The 24,216-nt window shown below is 38.0% G+C and overlaps 1 protein-coding gene across 1 annotated transcript; it reads left to right on the forward strand.

Annotated features, from left to right (window-relative positions):
- Positions 1–20,774: 20,774 nt before the first annotated feature.
- On the forward strand, positions 20,775–20,962 carry LOC132418457 (UDP-N-acetylglucosamine transferase subunit ALG13-like). Its single transcript, XM_060002328.1, has one exon. It carries the CDS (start codon positions 20,775–20,777, stop codon positions 20,931–20,933), a length of 159 nt encoding a protein of 52 aa, XP_059858311.1. The 3' UTR covers positions 20,934–20,962.
- Positions 20,963–24,216: the final 3,254 nt, after the last annotated feature.

Here is a 24,216-nt window from a genome sequence, read left to right on the forward strand (position 1 = left end):
CCAAACTTTTTACTCTGACTCCTCTCCACCCAACAGCGAAAGGGGATTTGTGAATGAGGTCCATTTCTCGCAGGCCACAAAACTAAAAATTAATAGTAACTATCCAAAGACACTGAATAGTAGTGTAGTGTTGTCTGCCCTAGAGTAAACCTGCTTGGGTTCGAATCCCTCTTCCACCACTTAATAGTTCATTGACTTTGGGCAAGTCTCTATCCCTTTCTGAGCCTCAGTTTCCTCATCTGTGTAATTGGAATAGAAATAGAACTTATCACATGGGATATCTGAGAGTTTTGAATGAGATAATACAGAGTGTTTACTATACTGCCTGGCTCTTAGAAGCATGCTATACATATTCATACTTATTAATATCAACCATTATTTCACTCACAGAATGAAAGTTGGACAAATAGTAAGGATGTACAGCCACCATGAGTATGATTGTGGACCACAGACATAAAGTTGGATACTGGGTTTTAAGGGCATTTGGGATCAGGTAAATGGAGTAGGTCACCAAGAAAATTAAAGATATGAAAAAGCTAATCGCACTGACCATACTCTATTTTTTTAAGATAATGGCAGGATACTGCTGTTCCAGTTTATTAAAGGGATTTTAAAAAATTAATTAATTAATTAATTTGGTGGCACTGGTTCTTAGTTGTGGCTCTCAGGCTCCTTAGTTGTGGCTCACCAGCTCCTTAGTTGTGGCATGTGAACTCTTAGTTGTGGCATGCATGTGGGATCTATTTCCCTGACTAGGGATCGAAACCAGGCCCCCTGCAATGGCAGTGCAGAGACTTAACCACTGTGCCACCGGGGAAGCCCCCATACTCTATTTTCTGAGGTACAGTTTTATGGATAACTGCAAAGATACTAAAACTACCTAAAGCTACTGCACTGCTTCTTCCGGTGGAAGTGGTAACATTCCCTCGAAAAGCCCAAGTTATCTATGCTCTTCATTACATCTCTGCTAGGCAGTCAGAAAGCAGCTGAGCTTGTTGCATTTATTTCTATTTAATAAATGACTCCCATATTTAGTAGCTTAAAGAAACCATTTTACTTGCTTACTGTTTTGTGGGTAAGGAATTCAGGAAGGGCTTGACTGATACTTTTTCTCTGATCCCCGTGGTTTCAGTGGGGAGGGTTTGGGCCAAGATGGGTTTGTCATTCACAAACTTAGAGCCTTGGGGCTCCCCGTCTCTCACTCTCTTTACATGGATCTCACTTTCCATGGCCTTTTATTCTGGCTTGGGCTTCTTGAAGACATGGCAGTCTCAGGGTAGCTGGACTTCTTATATGGCAGCTGAATTGCCCCATGGTATGGTTCTAAGAGGCAGGAAATGGACACTGCCAGTCTTTTAATGCCTGGGCCCACACTCTAGCACAGAAATATTTGTGCAATATTCTATTGTTCCAAGCAGTCAAGAGCTCCCCAGGTTCAAGGGAAGAGGATATAGACCTCACCTCTCAATGAGAGAAGATCAAAGAATTTGTAGCCATGTTTTTTCCCCCAACTTTATTAAGGTATAATTGACAAGTAAAATTGTATATAAAGTGTACATTGTATTGATTTGATATATGTATACGTTGTGAAATGTTTACCATGATTAAGTTAATTAACACATCCATCACCTCACAGTTACCCTTTTTTTGTGGTGAGAAAAGTTAAGATCTATTCTCTTAGCAAATTTTAAGAATACAATACAATATTATTAACTATAGTCACTATGCTGTTTATTAGAGCCTCAGAATTCACTTTATAACTGAAAGTTTTTACCCTTTGGCCCACATTTACAAATTTCTCCTACCTCTCAACCCCTGGCAACCACCATTCTAGAATTTGTTTCTATGAATTTGCCTTTGTTTGGGAAAAATTTTACGTGTTATGCCATACTAACAGCTGTGAGGTGATATCTCATTGTGGTTTTGATTTGCTTCTCCCTGATGATTAGTGATGTTGAGGACCTTTTCATATATCTGTTGGCCATTTGTATGTCTTCTTTGGAAAATATATTATTCTGGTCCTCTGCCCAATGTAAAATCAGATTATTTGTTTTTATGCCATTGAGTTGTATGAATTCCTTATATGGCTGCCTCTTGGTACCTGTGGGGGATAGGTTCCAGGAACCCCCACAGGTACAAAATCTGAGGATACTCAAGTTGCTTACAGTCATCCCTTCATATCTGTGGGTTCTGCATCTGCAGAAATGAAGGGCTGACTGTATACATATATTGAAAAAAGTCTGTGTATAAGTGGACTCATGCAGTTCAAAGGTCAACTATATATTTTCAAGGTTAACTCTTTATCAGATATGTGGTTTGCAAATATTTTCTCCCATCCCATATGTTGCCTTTTCATTTTGTTGACTGTTTCCTTTGCTGTGCAGAAACTTTTTAGTTTGATGTAGTCCCACTTATTTATTTTTGCTGCTGTTGCCTGTGTGTTTGGTGTCATATCAAAAAAAAAATTGCCAAGATCAATGTCAGGAGCCTTTTCCTGTGTTTCCTTCTAGGGGTTTTATGGTTTTGGGTCTTATATTTAAGTCTTTAATCCATTTTCAGTTAATTTTTGTGAATGGTGTAAGACAGAGTCCAATTTCATTCTTTCACACATGGATATCTGATTTTCCCAGCACAATTAATTGAATAAAATATTCTTTCCTCATTGTGTGTTCTTAGCACCCCAGTCAAAGATTAGTTGACCATATATACCTGGTTTTATTTATGGGCTCTCTATTCTGCTCCACTGGTCTATGTGTCTGTTTTTATGCCAGTACCATACTGTTTTGATTACTATAGCTTTGTAATATAGTTTGAAATCAGGAAGTATGCTGCCTCCAGTTTTCTTCTTCTTTCTCAAGATTGCTTTGGCTATTTTGGGTCTTGCAGTTTCATATAAATTTTAGGATTGTTTTTTCTATTTCTGTGAAAAATGCCATTATAATTTTGATAGCAATTTTATTGAATCTGTAGATCACTTTGGGTCATATAGATGACCCAAATGTAACAATGTTACATTTAACAATGTTAAGTCTTCCAATCCAAGAACATGAGTTCTTTCCATTTACTTGTGTCTTCTTCGGTTTCTTTCATTAATGTCTTATGGTTTTCAGTGTATAGATCTTTCACCTTCTTGGTAAATTTATTCCTAAGTATTATAAATTTTGGTGCTATTGGAAATGAGATTGCTTTCTCTGTTTCTCTTTTGGATAGTTTGTTTTTAGTGTATAGAACCACAAGTGATTTTTGTATGTTGATTTGTATCCTGCTGTAGCCATATTTGATCTACCACAGAGCTACATACCTATATGAATATATTTTTCTCAGCATTATCATTTGTTGATTAATGAAGCCTTGGCGTATGGAATATAGAGGTTAATATCATGAGGATTATTTCTAAAGTTAAAACTGACATCAAATGTCACATTTAAATGTGTAGATGCTGAAAATTGTCTTTGGTTTTGAGTTTCCTTGGAAGCTTTCTTATTTGATTCTAGTGATATACCTAGATAAACTTTCTTGAATGAAATGAGACATATAAAGGAATTTGCAATTATGTTCTCAATAGTACCTTTCAGTTCCATAAAATAAAATAGGTCAGAAATAATAGTAAATTAATTAAAACAGGTAAATTTGTGAAAGCAAAATGTATTCTGTAGATAAAAATATAGGTTCCTAATGCAGATTGTTAGCATGGGCTCATTATTTTAAAATAATTGTTTGCATCCAGGGAACATTCTTTTTAAGTCACATTGTTATTAACATAAAAATTGCTGGACTTCCCTGGTGGCACAATGGTTAGTCCGCCTGCCGATGCAGGGGACACGGGTTCGTGTCCCGGTCTGGGAAGACCCCACATGCCGTGGAGCGGCTAGGCACGTGAGCCATGGCCGCTGAGCCTGCGCGTCCGGAGCCTGTGCTCCGCAGCGGGAGAGGAGAGGCCACAACAGTGAGAGGCCCACGTACCTCAAAAAAAAAAAAAAAAAAAAAAAAAAAATTGCTTACCCACCTAATTTATTCTGGTTATATGGCATCTATTTCCACTTGAATAAGAAAATGTTTCATGTGTTTCTTGCTAATAAGAAGAGTTCTGAGTATGAAAACTTGTTTTTCAATTTATATTGCATATTCCTGATTTTTACATGTTGGTCTGCTGCCTAATGTCACTTATGTATGTGACTGACAGAGCCTCTTAACATTGCTGGTCCTACAACAAAGGTTACTAAAGCTTTATTTTGTCTCCCTTCTGCTTATAGGGATTAGGTGATATTTGGCCTAAGACATTAACCTGACCTTTGTAAAAGGATTTGGTCATGTCAAATTTTTGGTAGTATCTTTGTGCAGCCAAAAAGCGGCAAGCAAAGGCGCAGGGTATTGACCATGCAAAGTTGTCAATGGATGCTGACTAGAGGAACAGCTAGTATATTCTAATGACTTAGCTTTACTGTTTCTCTGGGGACATGAACAGAACTCATCTCAGGAGACCTGAATCTTCCTGGGCAGAGATTGTGACCTTTTTAGGGCATGGCACCACACTAAGCTCCTGGTTTCTGGGGACTCTTATTAACTAGGAGTGCTCCTCAAATTCCTGACCTAATTTTCGACTAAAGCAGTGATTTTCAACCTTGCTTCAATAACTACAGTCACCTGGGGAGATTTAAGAAATCCTGATGCCTGGGGTTTACTGCAGAACAGTTACACTGGGATATTTGAAAATGGAACTCCAAGACATCAGTGTTTTCTAAAACCCCAGAGGTGATTCCAATAAGCAGCATAAATAGTGAGATTTTTATATATACAAATATATATATGTATATATACAAATATATATATGTATATATACATATATATTTTTGAAAACAGTATATGTAAACCATAAAATTTACTAACTGGCAGGTTTACAATTCAAGGTTTCTGTAATTTTAAGTAGGACATACCAACCCACCAAGTGGATGTGGCATTTTGTGTTTCCTGAATGGTGCATGACACCTCTTATGTTACCCAGTCTAAACTGGGGAGATGTTTTTCATCATTTTTTGATTTCCTGTTTTGGTCATTGTCAATATTGTTGGAGAGCCTTTTTTTTTTTTTCTTTTCTTGCGGTACGCGGGCCTCTCACTGTTGTGGCCTCTCCCGTTGCGGAGCACAGGCTCTGGACATGCAGGCTCAGAGGCCATGGCTCACGGGCCCAGCCGCTCCGCGGCATGTGGGATCTTCCCGGACTGGGGCACGAACCCGTGTCCCTTGCATCGGCAGGCGGACTCTCAACCACTACGCCACCAGGGAAGCCCTGCAGAGCCTATTTTTAAAATAAAAAAAACTTCAATACAAAAAGTGAAATTAAAAAATTTAAAAGGACTATAAAGAGACGAACACTAAATTTGAATCCAAACTAAAAAATAAGAATATATCTATGTAAAATTGATAACACAACCACACTGGGAAAAAATAATTATTTGAAGTAACTTGTTTTTTTTGAAGTAACTTTTGATTAAGGACTCTAATTGTACAAACTCAGTGCTCTATATTCTTGAACTTAATATGTTTATTATTAATAATGGAATTAGTATAGTAAATCTGCAACTATTTTGTATATCTTGTAGGACAGAACAAGTGAGTAAACATATAGAAGTTATTGGGAACCAGGATTATCACTGTGGGAAAAAGAAGAATGATACAAATATGAAGTAGAGGGAAGGGAGGAAAAACCTGTGTTATTACATTTGAATAGAAGGTATCCGACTGAACAATGGTTTAACAGATTTTGTAACTCTGCTCATTGAAGAGGTTTAGAAGCAATGTCATTCTAGTAATATTGAACATGCCTTGTTATTTCTGAATAACTTTTCCTCCAAAAAGGAACTAAGGCAACTTGGAAAAATTCTTGATTCTCACTCTGGGGGAGGTGAAGTATAAAGTGAAACTGGGACATTTCATTGTGCCAGAAAGCAAGAATGTGGTTTTAAAAAAATCAGTGTACTTCAAACAGACATGGGGTTTGAATAGACATTTCTCCAAGCACATATACAAATGGCCAATAAGCACCTGAAAAGATGCTCAACATTGTTAGTCATTAGGGAAATGCAAACAAAAAACATAATGAAATACCACTTCACACCCACTAGGATGACTATAGCCTTAACAATGGAAAATAGGTGTTGGCAAGGATGTGGAGAAATTGAATTTCTCATTTATTGCTGGTGGGATGCAATAGTGCAGCCACTTTGGAAAACATTCTTGCAGTTCCTCAAAAAGTTAAACATAGAGCTAGCACCATATGACCCAGGAATTCAACTTCTAGGTATATACCCAAGGGGATTGAAAACAAATGTTCACACAGAACTGTGTACACAAATGTTCATAGCAGCATATTCACAGTAGCTAAAAGCAGAAACAACCCAACGTCCATCAATTAATGAATGGATAAACAAAATATATATCCATACAATGGAGTATTGTTCAGCCATAAAAAGGAACGAAGTACTGACACATGCTGCAACATAGATGAACCTGGAAAATGTGATGCTACATGAAAGAAGCCAGACATAAAAGGTCACATATTGTATGACACAATTTATATAAAATACCCAGAATAGGAAAATCCATAGAGACAGAAAACAGGTTCATGCTTGCAGTGGCTGGGGTGAAGAGATAAGGGGAGTAATTACTTAACGAGTGCAGGGTTTCTCTCCGGTGATGAAAATGTTCTCGAGTTAGTGGTGATGGTTGCCCAACATTGTGAATATACTAAAACCCACTAAATAGTACACATAAAAATAGTTTAAATGGGGACTTTTGTGTTATGTGAATTTTATCTCAGAAAAAAAAACCCTACAAAAAGCAGCAAGTATCTTAGAACCAGACAGATCTGAGTTCATATCCAGACTTTGCTATGTCCTAGATGTGAGAATGTGTGTCAAACAGTTCATCACTGTGCATGTTTCATGCTCTGTAATATGGGTATTAATAATCTCTAGCTCAAATCTGGGGGACATATTGCAAGGGGCCCAGGTATAACTTTCTGGAGTGCTTATAATATTTGTGTCCCCCACATTTAAACTGAAACCTTCTTCTCAAAAGTCAAACCCTCTCCATCCTTTACCTTACCTGGATACGGTACAGTTATCTGCAGAGTTCACTCCATTTTCAAACACACGTATACTCTTTCTGCTCCCATGTCACCACACCCTGTTTTTTCTTTGAATTATGGTGTCTGTCAATTGGCTGATTCCTCTTTTCGTGCTTGCCTTTAGGTTTGGAAGACCTGGTTTGCATTCTATCTGAGGACCACTTAGTTTTTTGGGCCAGGTAGTGTCTCCCAGGATATTCATCCATGTCTTATTTTCGACCACAATATATAAGCCAATAACTCCCATTTATTTTACTTCTGAGATCTGGGGCTAAGTATGCTATTGACTGGTAGATATCTTCCACTGCGTATGACAAGTTAGCACCTCAAACTCAAGGCCTAAGAGATGAAAATGCTTCTCTTCCTAGCTTGAACCTTTTCTTCAACTTAAATTTCATTTAACAAAAACCACCACCTACACAGTTCTCAAGATAGAACCTGGAAAATTGTCTTAGACATTTGTCTATGAATCAACATTGCATCCTATTAGTCAAGTTTGTGTAGTTTTCATGTTGAATATAAAATTCATCTATCTTTACTTAGAGCTACCAAACAAATATTTACTTAAATAATAGGAAGACACATTATAACAGAAGTTAAGAAACTAGATTCTCATATCAAACAGAAATAACGATTTTACCACTTTGGAGCCAGGCAATTTGGTCCTGTTAGTAACCTACCTGAATTTCAATTTCCTTATCAGTAAAATGGGATAACCCATATCTTACAGTATTTTGGTGAGAAATAAATGAGATAATGCATATAAAAAATTAGCATAGCATGGTACCAGTACATAGCAAGTAACCAGTTCAGGAAATCTTTTTTTTTTTTCAGATTTTATTTTATTTTGTTTTACTTTCATTACCAAAGAGAAGACATTGATAAAGCAAATACAATCTGTAATAATAAATACATCTGCAATAGATGCTAAATATCATTAAATTATTATATAATTTAGACAGTAAATATGGTCTATTTTTGCTTCTTTCCAATAGAATACATTTGATCACATTTCTTTTTATACAGCAGGTTCTTATTAGTCATCAGTTTTATACACATCAGTGTATACATGTCAGTCCCAATCACCCAATTCATCATACCCCCACGCCCCCGTGGCTTTCCCCCCTTGGTGTCCATACGTTTGTTCTCTACATATGTGTCTCAATTTATGCCCTGCAAACCAGTTCATCTGTACCATTTTTCTAGGTTCCACATATATGCGTTAATATACGATATTTGTTTTTCTCTTTCTGACTTACTTCACTCTGTATGACAGTCTCTAGATCCATGCACGTCTCTTCAAATGACTCAATTTCATTCCTTTTTATGGCTGAATAATATTCCATTGTATATATGTACCACATTTTCTTCATCCATTCGTCTGTCGATGGGCATTTAGGTTGCTTCCATGACCTGGCTATTGTAAATAGTGCTGCAATGAACATTGGGGTACATGTGTCTTTTTGAATTGTGGTTTTCTCTGGGTATATGCCCAGTAGTGGGATTGCTGGATCATATGGTAATTCTAGGTTTAGTTTTTTAAGGAATCTCCATACTGTTTTCCATAGTGGCTGTATCAGTTTACATTCCCACCAACAGTGCAAGAGGGTTCCATTTTCTCCACACCCTCTCCAGCATTTGTTGTTTGTAGATTCTCTGATGAAGCCCATTCTAACTGGTGTGAGGTGATACCTCACTGTAGTTTGGTTTGCATTTCTCTAATAATTAGTGATGTTGAGCAGCTTTTCATGTGCTTTTGGCCATCTGTATGTCGTCTTTGGAGAAATGTCTATTTAGGTCTTCTGCCTATTTTTGGATTGGGTTGTCTATGGTGTTAGGGAGTGTTCTAACTTCATTCTTTTACATGTAGCTGTCCAGTTTTCCCAGCACCACTTATTGAAGAGACTGTCTTTTCTCCATTGTATATCCTTGCCTCCTTTGTCATAGATTAGTTGACCATAGGTGCGTGGGTTTATCTCTGGGCTTTCTATCTTGTTCCATTGATCTATGTTTCTGTTTTTGTGCCAGTACCATATTGTGTTGATTAGCTTTGTAGTATAGTCTGAAGTCAGGGAGTCTGATTCCTCCAGCTCTGTTTATTTCCCTCAAGACTGCTTTGGCTATTTGGGGTCTTTTGTGTCTCCATTACAGATTTTAAGATTTTTTGTTATAGTTCTGTAAAAAATCCCATTGGTAATTTGATATGGATTGCATTGAATCTGTAGATTGCTTTGGGTAGTATAGTCATTTTCACAATATTGATTCTTCCAATCCAAGAACATGGTATATCTCTCCATCTGTTGGTATCATCTTTAATTTCTTTCATCAATGTCTTATAGTTTTCTGCATACAGGTGTTTTGTCTCCCTAGGTAGGTTTATTCCTAGGTATTTTATTCTTTTTGTTACAATGGTAAATGAGAGTGTTTCCTTAATTTCTCTTTCAGATTGTTCATCATTAGTGTATAGGAATGCAAGAGATTTCTGTGCGTTAATTTTGTATCCTGCAACTTTACCAGATTCATTGATTAGCTTTAGTAGTTTTCTGGTGGCATCTTTAGGATTCTCTATGTATAGTATTATGTCATCTGCAAACAATGACAGCTTTGCTTCTTCTTTTCCAATTTGTATTCCTTTTATTTCTTTTTCTTCTCTGATTGCTGAGGCTAGGACTTCCAAAACTGTGTTGAATAATAGTGGTGAGAGTGGACATCCTTTTCTTGTTCCTGATCTTAGAGGAAATGCTTTCAGTTTTTCACCATTAAGAATGATGTCTGCTGTGGGTTTGTTGTATATGGCCTTTATTATGTTCAGGTAGGTTCCCTCTATGCCCACTTTCTGGAGAGTTTTTATCACAAATTGGTGTTGAATTTTGTCAAAAGCTTTTTCTGCATCTATTGAGATGATCATATGGCTTTTATTCTTCAATTTGTTAATATGGTGTATCACACTGATTGATTTGCGTATATTGAAGAATCCTTGCATCCCTGGGATAAATCCCACTTCATCATGGTGTATGATCCTTTTAATGTGTTGTTGGATTCTGTTTGCTAGTATTTGGTTGAGGATTTTTGCATCTATATTCATCAGTGCTATTGGTCTGTAATTTTCTTTTTTTGTAGTATCTTTGTCTGGTTTTGGTATCAGGGTGATGGTGGCCTTATAGAATGAGTTTGGGAGTGTTCCTTTCTCTGCAATTTTTTGGAAGACTTTGAGAAGGATGGTTGTTAGCTCTTCTCTAAATGTTTGATAGAATTCACCTGTGAAACAATCTGGTCCTGGACTTTTGTTTGTTGGAAGATTTTTTTTTTTTTGCGGTACGTGGGCTTCTCGCTGCTGTGGCCTCTCCTATTGCGGAGCACAGGCTCCAGACGTGCAGGCTCAGTGGCCATGGCTCATGGGCCTAGCTGCTCCATGGCATGTGGGATCTTCCTGGACCAGGGCACGAACCCGTGTCCCCTTCATCGGCAGGCGGACTCTCAACCACTGTGCCACCAGGAAAGCCCTGTTGGAAGATTTTTAATCACAGTTTCAATTTTATTACTTGTGATTGGTCTGTTCATATATTCTATTTCTTCCTGGTTCAGTCATGGAAGGTTATACCTTTCTAAGAATTTGCCGATTTCTTCCAGGTTGTCCATTTTATTGGCAGGGAGTTGCCTGTAGTAGTCCCTTAGGATACTTTGTATTTCTGGGGTGTCTGTTGTAACTTCTCCTTTTTCATTTCTAATTTTATTGATTTGAGTCCTCTCCCTCTTTTTCTTGATGAGTCTGGCTAATGGTATATCAATTTTGTTTATCTTCTCAAAGAACCAACTTTTAGTTTTATTGATATTTGCTATTGTTTTCTTTGTTTCCATTTCAGTTATTTCTCTCTGATCTTTATGATTTCTTTCCTTCTGCTAAATTTGGGTTTTGTTTGTTCTTCTTTCTCTAGCTCCTTTAGGTGTAAGGTTAGATTATTTATTTGAGATTTTTCTTGTTTCTTGAGGTAGGCTTGTATAGCTATAAACTTCCCTCTTAGAACTGCTTTTGCTGCATCCCATAGGTTTTGGATCATCGTGTTTTCATTGTCATTTGTCTCTAGGTATTTTTTTATTTCTTCTTTGATTTCTTCAGTGATCTCTTGGTTATTTAGTAACGTACTGTTTAGCCTCCGTGTGTTTGTGTTTTTCATGTTTATTCCCCTGTAATTCATTTCTAATCCCGTAGTGTTGTGGTCAGAAAAGATGCTTGATATGATTTCAATTTTCTTAAATTTACTGAGGCTTGATTTGTGACCCAAGATGTGATCTATCTTGGAGAATGTTCTGTGTGCACTTGAGAAGAAAGTGTAATCTGCTGTTTTTGGATGGAATGTCCTATAAATATCAATTAAATCTATCTGGTCTATTGTGTAATTTAAAGCTTCTGTTTCCTTATTTATTTTCATTTTGGATGATCTGTCCATTGGTGTAAGTGAGGTGTTAAAGTCCCCCACTGTGATTGTGTTACTGTCAATTTCCTCTTTTACAGCTGTTAGCAGTTGCCTTATGTATTGAGGTGTTCCTATGTTGGGTGCATATCTATTTATAATTGTTACATCTTCTTCTTGGATTAATCTCTTGATCATTATGTAGTGTCTTTCCTTGTCTCTTGTAACATTCTTTATTTTAAAGTCTATTTTATCTGATATTAGTATTGCTACTCCACGTTTCTTTTGATTTCCATTTGCATGGAATATCTTTTTCCATCCCCTCACTTTCAGTCTGTATGTGTCCCTAGGTCTGAAGTGGGTCTCTTGTAGACAGCATATATATGGGTCTTGTTTTTGTATCTATTCAGCAAGCCTGTGTCTTTTGGTTGGAGCATTTCATCCCTCACGTTTAAGGTAATTATCGATATGTATGTTCCTATGACCATTTTCTTAATTGTTTTGGGTTTGTTTTTGTAGGTTCTTTCCTTCTATTGTGTTTCCCACTTAGAAAGTTCCTTTAACATTTGTTGTAGAGCTGGTTTGGTGGTGCTGAATTCTCTTAGCTTTTGCTTGTCTGTAAAGCTTTTGATTTCTCCATCGAATCTGAATGAGATCTTTGCTGGGTAGAGTAATCTTGGTTGTAGGTTCTTCCCTTTCATCACTTTAAGTATATCATGCAACTCCTTTCTGGCTTGTAGAGTTTCTGCTGAGAAATCAGCTGTTAACCTTATGGGAGTTCCCTTGTATGTTATTTGTCGTTTTTCCCTTGCTGCTTTCAATAATTTGTCTTTGTCTTTAATTTTTGCCAATTTGATTACTATGTGTCTCAGTGTGTTTCTCCTTGGGTTTATCCTGTATGGGACTCACTGCGCTTCCTGGACTTGGGTGGCTATTTCCTTTCCCATGTTAGGGAAGTTTTTGACTATAATCTCTTCAAATAGTTTCTCGGGTCCTTTCTCTCTTCTCCTTCTGGGACCCCTATAATGTGAATGTTGTTGAGTTTAATGTTGTCCCAGAGGTCTCCTAGGCTGTCTTCATTTCTTTTCATTCTTTTTTCTTTATTCTGTTCCACAGCAGTGAATTCCACCATTCTGTCTTCCAGGTCACTTATCCGTTCTTCTGCCTCAGTTATTCTGCTATTGATTCCTTCTAGTGTAGTTTTCATTTCAGTTATTGTATTGTTCATCTCTATTTGTTTGTTCTTTAATTCTTCTAGGTCTTTGTTAAACATTTCTTGCATCTTCTCGATCTTTACCTCCATTGTTTTTCCGAGGTCCTGGATCATCTTCACTATCATTATTCTGATTTCTTTTTCTGGAAGGTTGCCTATCTCCACTTCATTTAGTTGTTTTTCTGGGGTTTTATCTTGTTCCTTCATCTGGTACATAGCCCTCTGCCTTTTCATCTTGTCTGTCTTTCTGTGAATGTGGTTTTTGTTCCACAGGCTGCAGGATTGTGGTTCTTCTTGCTTCTGCTGTCTGCCCTCTGGTAGATGAGGCTATCTAAGAGGCTTGTGCAGGTTTTCTGATGGGAGTGACTGGTGGTGGGTAGAGCTGGGGGCTGCTCTGGTGGGCAGAGCTCAGTAAAACTTTAATCTGCTTGACTGCTGATGGGTGGGGCTGGGTTCCTTCCCTGTTGGTTGTTTTGCTTGAGGCAACCCAACACTGGAGCCTACCTGGGCTCTTTGGTGGGGCTAATGTCAGACTCTGGGAGGGCTCACTCCAAGGAGTACTTCCCAGAACTTCTGCTTCCAGTGTCCTCTTCCCCATGGTGAGCCACAGCCACTTCCTGCCTCTGCAGGAGACCCTCCAACACTAGCAGGTAGGTCTGGTTCAGTCTCCCCTGGGTTCACTGCTCCTTCCCCTGGGTCCTGATGCACACACTACTTTGTGTCTGCCCTGCAAGAGTGGAGTCTCTGTTTCCCCCAGTCCTGTTGAAGTCCTGCAATCAAATCCCACTAGCCTTCAAAGTCTGTTTCTCTAGGAATTCCTCCTCCTGTTGCCGGACCCCCAGGTTGGGAAGCCTGACATGGGGCTCAGAACCTTCACTCCAGTGGGTGGACTTCTGTGGTATAAGTGTTCTCCAGTCTGTGAGTCACCCACCCAGCAGTTATGGGATTTGATTTTGCTGTGATTGCACCCCTCCTATCCTCTCATTGTGGCTTCTCCTTTGTCTTTGGATGTGGGGTATCTTTTTTGGTGAGTTCCAGCGTCTTCCTGTTGATGATTGTCCAGCAGCTAGTTGTGATTCTGGTGTTCTCGCAAGAGGGAGTGAGAGCACGTCCTTCTACTCTGCCATCTTGGTTCAGGCCTCCAGGAAATCTTGTTCTTGTTAAGTTTGACCCTTTCCATTGCAGAAAATATTCTAGGTCTTATCCCTTTCTTTTGCTCTCAGATATTCTCAGACCTTATTTGGAGTATGGGAGGGTGTTACCACTCAGGGTGATTAGAGAGGGACCAGGCAAAGCCTTAGGATGAAAGAAGTCTTGAAGCCCTCTGGCACCGTATAGAATACTAACCAGACAAAGTCATCAATGGATGCTGACTAGAGGAAGAGCTAGTATATTCCAATGGCTCAGCTCTGTTGTTTCTCTGGGAACATGAACAGAACTCATCTCAGGGGACCTGAGTCTTCCTGGGTGGAAGTTTTTTACCCTTTTAGGACATACCACCATAATCAGTTCTTGGTTTCCGGGGACTCTTATTAACCAATATTCTGCTTCTCCTCAAATGCCTGACCTAATTTTAGACTGGAGTAGTGATTTTCAACCTTGCTTCCATACTACAATCACATGGGAAGATTTAAGAAATCCTGATGCCTGGCCTTAACTGCAGAGCAGTTAAATCAGGATCTCTGGAGATCTGGAGGTGGGACTCCAAGACATCAGTATTTTTTAAAACCCCCAAGGTGATTCAAAGATGCAGCAAAGGTAGTGAACCACCAATCTAATGTCTTGCAACACAAAAATATGGTCTGTGACAAGCAACGTCCACATTAACTGGGAGATTTTTAGAAATGTAGAATTTTAGCCATATCCCAGATCTACTGAATCAGAATCTGCAATTTCATGAGACAGTTGAGTAATTATGAGAAACACTGGTTTAGAACAATGATTCTCAATTCTGGCTATACATTAATATTAGTTGTAAGATCAGGTGTTAGAGCAGATTTGAGAAGATAGGGAAATGTGAGTCAGTAAAGAGGGCCCAAGGGAAGTGGAGTCGGGAGGGAGACAGCCTATTGATTGATGCAAATAATCCAAAGATATGTCTTAGTATGTTAGAGGCTGCAGAGGATCACATTTAATGTTTATTTATCACTTTTGATTTGTGGTAGCCAACCTCCAAGAGGATCTCCAGTGACTCGTACCTCCTGGTATTCAGGCCCTTATGTAGTCTCCTCCCACACTGAATCAGGACAATAATGGAAATAATGATGCTGGTTTCAAGGTTAGGTAATAAGAGACATTGCAGCTTCTGATTTGGCCTCTTGGACCCCTTGCTCTGGGGAAAGCCAGCTGCCATACTGTGATAACACCCAAGGAGGCCCATGGAGAGGCGTGTGGAGAAGAACTGGGGCCTCCTTCCAAACTGCCAGCCATGGGAGTGAGTCAGCCATCTTAGAAGTGGGCCTTCCAGTTTTGGCTGAACCTTCAGGTGACAGCAACCCTAGCCAGTATCTAACTGCAGCTGCCTGAGAAACCCCGTGAAAGAAATGCCTGTTAGAGCCCTGACCAAATTCTTTATCTACAGAAACTGTGGCATAATCAATGAGTGTTTTATACCACTAAGTTTTGGAATAATTTGTATTCTACCATTAAATAATTGCAACAGGGTTTGGTACGTGGAAGTGGGGTGCCAATATAACAAAAACCTAAAATGTGGCAGTGGATTTGGAATAAGAAGACAGGCAGAAGTTGGAAGAGCTTTGAAGAGATTGTTAAGGCCCTCAGGGAGGCTGCCAATGAGACCTTAAGGGACAGTGAGGAAAATGTTGCTAGAAATTAGAGGAAAGAGGTTTCTTTCTTCTAACAATGATCCTTGTTACTCCTTGTTATATAGTGGTAGAAAACTTTGCGCCATCACCCATGGTAACATGGAAAGTAAAAAATGCAGCTAGTGAGTTGGATGATATAGCTAAAGAGATTTCCAGACAGAATGTTGAAGTTGCCACTTGGCTTCCTTTTGATGCTTATAGTAAAATATAAGAGATAAACTACACAGGAAGTACTATTAAATATAAATGTAAAAGAGCAGTAATTATTAAGTTTGAAAAAAAGTTTCTCACTCCAATATTCTCAAATTAAGAAAAGGTTTCAGAGCTGAGTATATGCAAGAGGAGACTATAAGACACTTTGTTAAGAGCTCAGAAAGATCTAAGGTGGTGTCTTGGAGGACCATTCTATCTCTCTGTCAAACAATAGGACTAAGAGTCTAACAATCTTTAGGGCATTGTTCCTCTCCAATGTAGAGATGTCTTATCTTGAAGAGATTTATGAGTATGGTTTTGTTGGGAAGATCATAAATTGATTCACAGGAAATGTACAGTTTTTTAAAAATTATATCACTTTGGACTGAAAGGGACAGAGAAAGTAATCAATGAAAAGAAGACTATTGGATCTCCAAATATCTGCAGGTAGGAAACAAGCTGCAAAAACTACCAAGCTGCAGACACAGGGTACTTCTTTACATAGAAAAGGAAGAATGACTCAGGGGGTGGAACCAAGAACTTAGAAGGCAGAGCCAAGAACCATATCCCGGGCAGTAGGACTGAGACCTGAGGAACTAGCAACATGTGCTTGGCTGGATTTCAGAATTGCTATGGACCTGTGACTCCAGTGTGCCTCCACCTTCTCCTATTTTTGAACTGAAGGGTCTATAGTGACTGTCCTCAACTTGTCCACCCATTGCATATTGGGTGTATGGGGGGCAGACAAATTGGTTTTGGTTTATAGGTCCTCAAACTGAGAGAAACAGTACTAGAGGATCTGTACTTAAGGAACCATACCTGTACTTAAGGAACCATACCTGAAGAGTCTCATCTATACCTGAACCTGATCTAGATAATGAGATTCTGGACCTTGAGCTTGGTTCTGTCATGGGACCTTGAGCTTGGTTCTGTCATGGGACATCTTTTGACAAGATATGAATGTATATTGCATGTGGGTGGGATGTAGAATGTTATGGACAGAGGGTTCACAGTGGCAGATGATACTTTCTATATATGGCTGCATGTCTATATACATACTTTCCATATGCTCTGCTAACAATGTGACCAACATTCCATCTGAAGAGGTGGAAACATAAATATTCCTTCTCCACAAATCTGGGGCTGGTAACTGCTCCAACCAATAGAATATGGTAAAAGTAATACTGTGGAACTTCCAAGGCTGGGTCAGAAAATATTATAGCTCATACTGGCTCTCTCTCACTCTTGGGAAGTTTATCTTTGGTTCTCAGCCTCCATGGTGTAAGAAAGCACAAACTAGCCATGTGGATGGAGAGACCACTTGGAGAGCCCAAATGGAGAATAACTGAGGCTCCCAACCAACAGCATCAACACCAGATCTTTGAGTAATGAGCCTTCAGATGATACCAGCCCCCAAATTTTGGGTCTTCCAGCTCCACATTGTAGAGCAGAGACAAGCTCTCCCTCTTGTTCTCTATCCAAATTCCTGACCCATAAAATTTTAAGCATAATATATGGTCGTTTTACCCCACCATGCTCTGGGGTGATTTGTTACACAATCATAATAATGGAATATAGTTCTTAACTGTTTTTTGGGGGCATCTTGAGTTGAGACTCTAGGAAGTAAAGGGCAACTCTGTAGCTTTCAGTTGTAACAAAGGTTCTTACCTAAACTCTAAAAATCTCTACCCCTTACTCAAATATTCACAATCATACAGGGAAGCTGAAGTTATTTCAACATGATTCCTATTTTGTGATATTCTTGAGGAAAACAAGTATATAAGTAATTAAAAATTTGGTCCAAATGACCTTGTCTTTTAGGTAATGCCAGAATGGAGTAAATAAAGGTACTATTTTTATAAAGAGAGATCTAAGCACAATAGGTGACAATGTCAGAATATGAAAGCAAGATTTAACATAGTGAAGCCTTATTTCAATAATTTAGTGATGATTATAGAGATGAAAGGAAATGTACAAGAAGCTTTTTTGTTTGTTTCTTTTTCCACAGAGGACAGGCCATGAGGGAATGTGATGGAAACTGGAGCAGGAGGAATTGGGGTCATAAATTAGGAAGCATTTCCTGACTGAGAGTTGTGAAATACTGAATATGTTAATAAGATAAATTGTGTCATCTAATAAAATTTAAAGAGACATTTATATAGCTTTCTACTTAATTGAAAAACTACCTCGCAGTTCTATAAATTTGGAATTTTGTCAAGTATATTGTATATAAAGAATCTACTGACAAAAATAATTTTAGGTGAGGGCGTTGGTTACTCAGTTTTTTGCAACAATTATCTGTACCCACACATCCTAGTCCATTATAGAAGTCTTGAATCTTTAAGTAATTTTATGGTGACTATTGTAGTGGAAAGCGCAGTATGTACAGAGTCAGAAGTTCTGGTTTCTCCCTCTTTGTCATTATTGAGCTCTGTGACCTTGGTTAAATCATTTAGCTTCTCACAATTTTGGTTTCTGTATACATAAAACATGAATAATACCTGCCCTATTGCCTCACAGGGTTGCTGTGCAAATCAAAGGAAATAATGAATGTTCCATGCCCTACACATAGTATACATAAAGGGAGAACTGCTTGTAGACAAGAGTGGAATCAGACTGGATGTGGCCTGAAAACTTAAATATATTGATTATTAATTCATGATTCTTAAGGCTGTAGATGTCTTCTTTAACAGATTCACATCCAGCTTATGAATCCCTCAGTTACATTTATATTCTGAAATAAGCACAGATTTTGGACTCTGAGAATATGGACCTGACGCTTATTATCAGTGTGATTTGGGGCAAGTCAAACATAGTCTGTCATCTGAAAAATGGGGAAAAGAATGATAATACATGACTTACAGGGTTAATGAGAGGTTTTAAGCAATATAACACATCTAAAAATGCCCTCCCAGCTGTACAATGAATTTTATTTATAAGTTCCCTGATATTTAAAAGAAGGGGAGCATGGTGTGTGTTGAAGCAGCCTGCTTCATTGGTGAACAGATGTCATTGTTGAGAGGGTCCTCAGATCATAACAAAATTAATTTTCTTAAAACTTCCAAGTATTGGTCTTTCTTCTGCCTCTTGGAATAACACTGACTAAAAATACTACTTCCTCCACAACATAATACTTGAAAATATTTGGAGACAGCTATCATATCTCTTTAGGCTTTCCTCTCAAGACAGAAATACCCAGTTTCCTCAAAAGTTCTTTTTGTAAATGGATTAGTCTAGATTTTCTCTGGATCTTCTCCAGGATTCCTTCTGAAGTGTAGTGTCTAGCATGGGGCAAAATTTTCCAGATGTGTTCAGGCCAGCATACATCACCTCCATTGAATTAGGGTCTAACTACCTTTGGTTTTGTTTAGATTTATTTTTGGCATTACAGTAATAATTATAGTACCATCAGTGAATGCTTACTACATACCATGCACACTACTAATTCTATTCTAAAAACCTTGCCAACCAGGAATTGTTTTCCCTATTGTATAGATATTTTAAAGAGTTAAGCACTTGCCTAAGTTCACAAGTTCACAAAGGCAGTAGCATGTGGAAAAAGAGGTATTTGGATATAGTTCTGCCTGAGGCCCTTCCACATGACCTTGCATTGCAGTTAAAGCAATGGCAACTCCTTAACCTAAATGTTAAGATGTATTTTCCCCCTATGTACAGTTAAAATTTTGTCATTTTGGTTTGTAATTATTTTTCAAGCATAACGAAATATTTGAAAAACTATTTTGGTCTTTACCTATATTGGACTTTGCATAATCTGTAAACCAATATGAATTCTGTCAATATATTCATCAAGCCCACTGATAAAACAGAGTTCACTGGACAGACCACCAGAGATCTCTCTCCATGGTGACTAATCCAGGAATTGATACCTCTTGGATCTGGTTGTTCAACAACTATACATTCAACTTAACTGTATTTTCATCCAGCCCACGTTCCTTCATCTTGCCTCTAACAATAACATGAGAAATCTTATGAAATACCAGGTTAGAATTAGGTAAGTGATATCCGTGATGTACTCCTTATTTCCAGGCTAATGACCCATGTTGATTTATGGTTAATCAGACAGAGGGTTTCTAAATGACAAAAAAAAATTAAAATTTTCATCATTGCTATAAAATCACAGAAGAATGCTTGTAAAATATTCAACTCCAGATATAAAATGCATTTATTATAGAAATTATGTTTTAATTGTTAGAGACTATAATCCAAAATCAGTGAAAATCCTGTTATTGTAATTTTAACCATGTTTAGAAATTATAGGTGTGGGAGGCAATAACAATTTTCACTTTGTGACATTTTCATAATGATACTAAAAATATTTTCAAAAAGTTAACAGCATTATAAAGACGTGAAAGTTCATGCAATTATGAAAAAAAACATGCTACCAAAATGATTAAATACGTTACTGATTAAAATATGTTGCATACTCCCGCGCCCGGGCCCCCTCGGGGCCGCGCGCGGTGGTCACACTCCGTTGGGCTCTGCCCAGCAAGCCCCGGCCGGTTCTGCTGGGCGCCCTGCCCCGGCCCTGCCCCGGCTGCCGTGCCTTACCTCCGCCTCAGGCACCCTCGCGGCCAGCATCCCCGCGCGGCAGGGCGTCCCCCGAGCGCGCCTTCTCAGGGCTCGTGGTTCGCGCAACCCCAGCTGTGGGCCACGACAGACCCTGTTCCTTGCTCTCCCTCCCTAGTTTGCGACACCTTTTTCAGAGTCTTTGCGTGGTGTTCTAGTTCTTGCGGGGCCATTTCTTTCACGACGTGATAATCTAGAGCCTCCGTTACAGCCGACTTGTCCTACAAATAGGTAGAGGAAAGGTGGTACCTGAACCACTCAGTACGGAGTCACTTACTCTGGATGTTTACAGATACAAGGATTCATTGAAAGAAGACCTTCAGAAAGCAGATCTTGTTATTAGTCACGCAGGTGCAGGAAGCTGTTTGGAGAGTCTGGAAAAAAGAAAGCCGCTCACAGTGGTTATAAATGAAAAGTTGATGAACAATCATCAGCTGGAATTGGCAAAGCAGCTACACAAAGATGGGCATCTCTTCTACTGTACCTGCAGCACGCTTCCTGGGCTGTTACAGTCAATGGACTTTTCAACACTGAAATGTTTTCCTCCTGGCCAGCCAGAAAAATTTTCTGCATTTTAGGATAAAGTTGTTGGATTACAAAAATAAACACTAAACTCTCCACACTTTAAAAACACCCTTCAAATTCAACTTATGGAATGTGGTTAAATCAAATTAAATATAGAGTATATATTTGTAGAATAATATGAATTAATAAGCCTCCTACATCTGTAGAATGTGTAGAAAATTTTATGATGTGAATGTTAGCATTTGGGTCCAAATTCTAAATGCAATTTCACAAATTTATTAGATTTTTCCCTAATCTTCATATTTTAGTAAAAGAAATATGTAGGGAGCATTCACACGTTTTATCCTAGAACCCAAATGGATTTGGAATCATGAAAAAAAAATGAATTAAATATGAAAACTTTGACAGAAACCTCAAATGTAGTTAATTTGATATTAGAGTAAAAAATGAAACAGTAACAAACTTGTAAAAAAAAATTTGAGTCAGAATCTTTAGCTTCATAATCCAAGGAACCAAATTTAAAAGAAAAGACCAACAAAAATGATGGATTGTGTTCTGTGAAATAAAAAGCTCAGTAATTACCTTAAAAAGATTAACTATCAAGTCAGTTGATCTATTGTACTTTGAGAAACTACTATTATCCTGAAGATAATAGTAGTAGAGTGGAGTGGTTGTGTTCACTGTTTTCCTATAGAATATAAATAGAAAGTGACAAAAATAATCTTGCCCAACGTCAAAGCTTTACTGGTTTGGGAAGAGTAAATCAAAAAGCACTTGTGCCAATAGGACTTGCTGTTATTTTTTAAGGACCCCCCCCTCACAGTGGTATTGAAATATTTACTGTAGTATCATAGAGGAATTTATGCCCTTATAAAATTAGTTTTACAAATGAATAATTGATCTGATGTGTATAATGGCCTAAATATATGGTTTTAAAATTCACATAACTCAAAATAGATACTTTATGAAATTCTGATTATGGTAAGTGGTCTCAAGACCTATAAAATAAACTAGATTATCCATAAGTATTGATAGTTTTCTGGTAGAAAGTTTAGATATAATTCATCCATAAAAATAGACCATTCACTATAAAGATTTATTTTCGATTATATTATCCCAAAATGTTGAATATTCTAAACATTTTACCTGGGATGCATTATATAATGTTTCTGTAGATTTATTTTCCTGATTGTGTTTTACTTAGGCTAATATTAAAATAAATTCTTACTAATGGTAAAAAAAAATGTTGCATAGGTTTAAGTTAAACATAACAGATCTTATCTTTCAGGCTTTGGACTCTTTTTGTCTGGACTAATCTATGCCTCTTTTGTTCATTCATTCATTCATTTTCCATCTAACAAATAACTTATATTAGCAAATAGTGTGCTTGTACTTCGGAGGTCTCGTAATATATTAGACCTGATTCCTGTCTTTATTAAGTGTTGGGAATAATCCTATAATTCAGTAAGGAAGAGAAGAAGTATATAAATTATCCAAAGTAGATAATGATAAGTTCTGTAAAAATAATTTAGACTGAAGAAAGATCAGTTTTGGGCAAGGTAATCAGCAGTGTTTCATGAACACAGGTAGAATATAAGCTGAGCCTGGAAATCTAGTGATATTTCAATATTTCAGGATGTGATGAAGAGTGTCTGAGACTGAGGATGGAGTATCCCCACTCTAGTCCATTTTAATTTTGATGGTGTTTATTTAAGCCCTAGAGGTAGCAGAGGAGAAATGTGATCCCTTTCCTGGTCGAGAGTGGAATGGTATCTTAGTGAACTTCAGGGCACACCAAGACAATATCTTTTTGAACACCTAGTTAAGTCCAAGATAGTGTACTATAAACTGAGTTTACAGAAAAACAAGAAATAATCCTTGCTCTCTAAGAATCTATAGTGTAGTGATAACTAAGGAAAATCTTGCAAGATGCCAAATTAAAGTATTTAAGTCCAGGTATTCTCATACCTTTACCTACATTGGACATTATCCATCATTTTAATCTTGGCCAATCTGAGGTGACCCTCCAGGGATAGCTAGGTAGGTCTTTCCTGTAAGGTCAGCATATCAACCAAATTAGGAGACAGAACAACATGCCATATGAGAACGTGGTGCCACAGATCAAACAGGGCCAAAGACTGTAAGGTTTGATTTGTTTCTAGTTTGAAATGAAACAATAATGAATGTTAAGCAAAGTTTATTATTTAGGATGGTGAAGGGTCATGGATTACAGTAGTCATTTACTGTATAATGTTTATGGTTGAAAGACAGTTTCTTTTATTACTCTGTGATCACTGTAAAATGTGAAGTTTCCTCAGATTTTCATTTTTTGGAAGCAAATTTTTAGAATGGTCCCTTTCCCCCTGGTATTGTGTTATTTTGTCAAACAAGCAACGTTGAAAGTATTTTCCCTCCTCCCCATCCAATTACCGTGTCAGTCAGGTTCCAGTCAGAAAAGAGAAATTGTTCTAGGTATTTTACGCAGAGGAAATTTCATACAAGAGCTTACTTAGGAGGGTCATTGAGGATCTGAGGATCCAAAGAGGGAGCATAAGGCAATCTAGACATTAGCAGAAGCAGAAACTGCTACCACACTGAGGCTGACAGGATAAAGAGAGGGGCCATTGTCATTAAAGATGAGATACTGATAGTGGAAGCTGGAACTATAATAGGTCAGCCTGGTGGGAAATGGAGCCACAAAGGAAAAGCCTCACTAGACTTCAGAGGTGGAGCAGAGGAGCTACTGTTGCTGCTGGAGACATGGCCCAAAGCAGACAGTAAGCGGAGGAAAGACCCTGGCTTCTCCCCTCCTCCCACCGTCTAATCTTACAACATTGCCTCCAAATACTTGAACTTATTTGGGAGCCAGAGGGAAAGGGACACAAAGATATGTAGTTCCTTGTGATGCAGTAAAGGACAGAGAGATGTGGGAGAGGGATCTGAGAGCAAAAAGCCAGCCCATGACTCAGAGACAATCAATGTTGATATCATTTCAGCTATCTTGTATGCATAAATAAAATAAAATGTTTACACTGAAATGTAAGTGAAATATATACAACCATATATATTTGGATTCGACAAGGTTACTTCACAATTTACACACTATAATGCAATTTCCTTTTTCTATTTCACACATATTACGAGCATCATTCTGTGTTGCCACATGCAGATCGTTATTTTTAACAACTGCCTAATATTCCATTGTATTGATGGACTATAATGTATTTAACCAGTTCTCCTCAAGGGCTGTTTTGATTATTTTTAATTTTTCATGGTTACAAACAATGCCAGACTGAAGATACTTGTACTTGTAAAATTGATCACTTCTACAATTAT

The sequence above is a fragment of the Delphinus delphis genome, chromosome X (assembly GCF_949987515.2).
Source record: "Delphinus delphis chromosome X, mDelDel1.2, whole genome shotgun sequence".
Classification (NCBI taxonomy): Eukaryota; Metazoa; Chordata; class Mammalia; order Artiodactyla; family Delphinidae; genus Delphinus; species Delphinus delphis.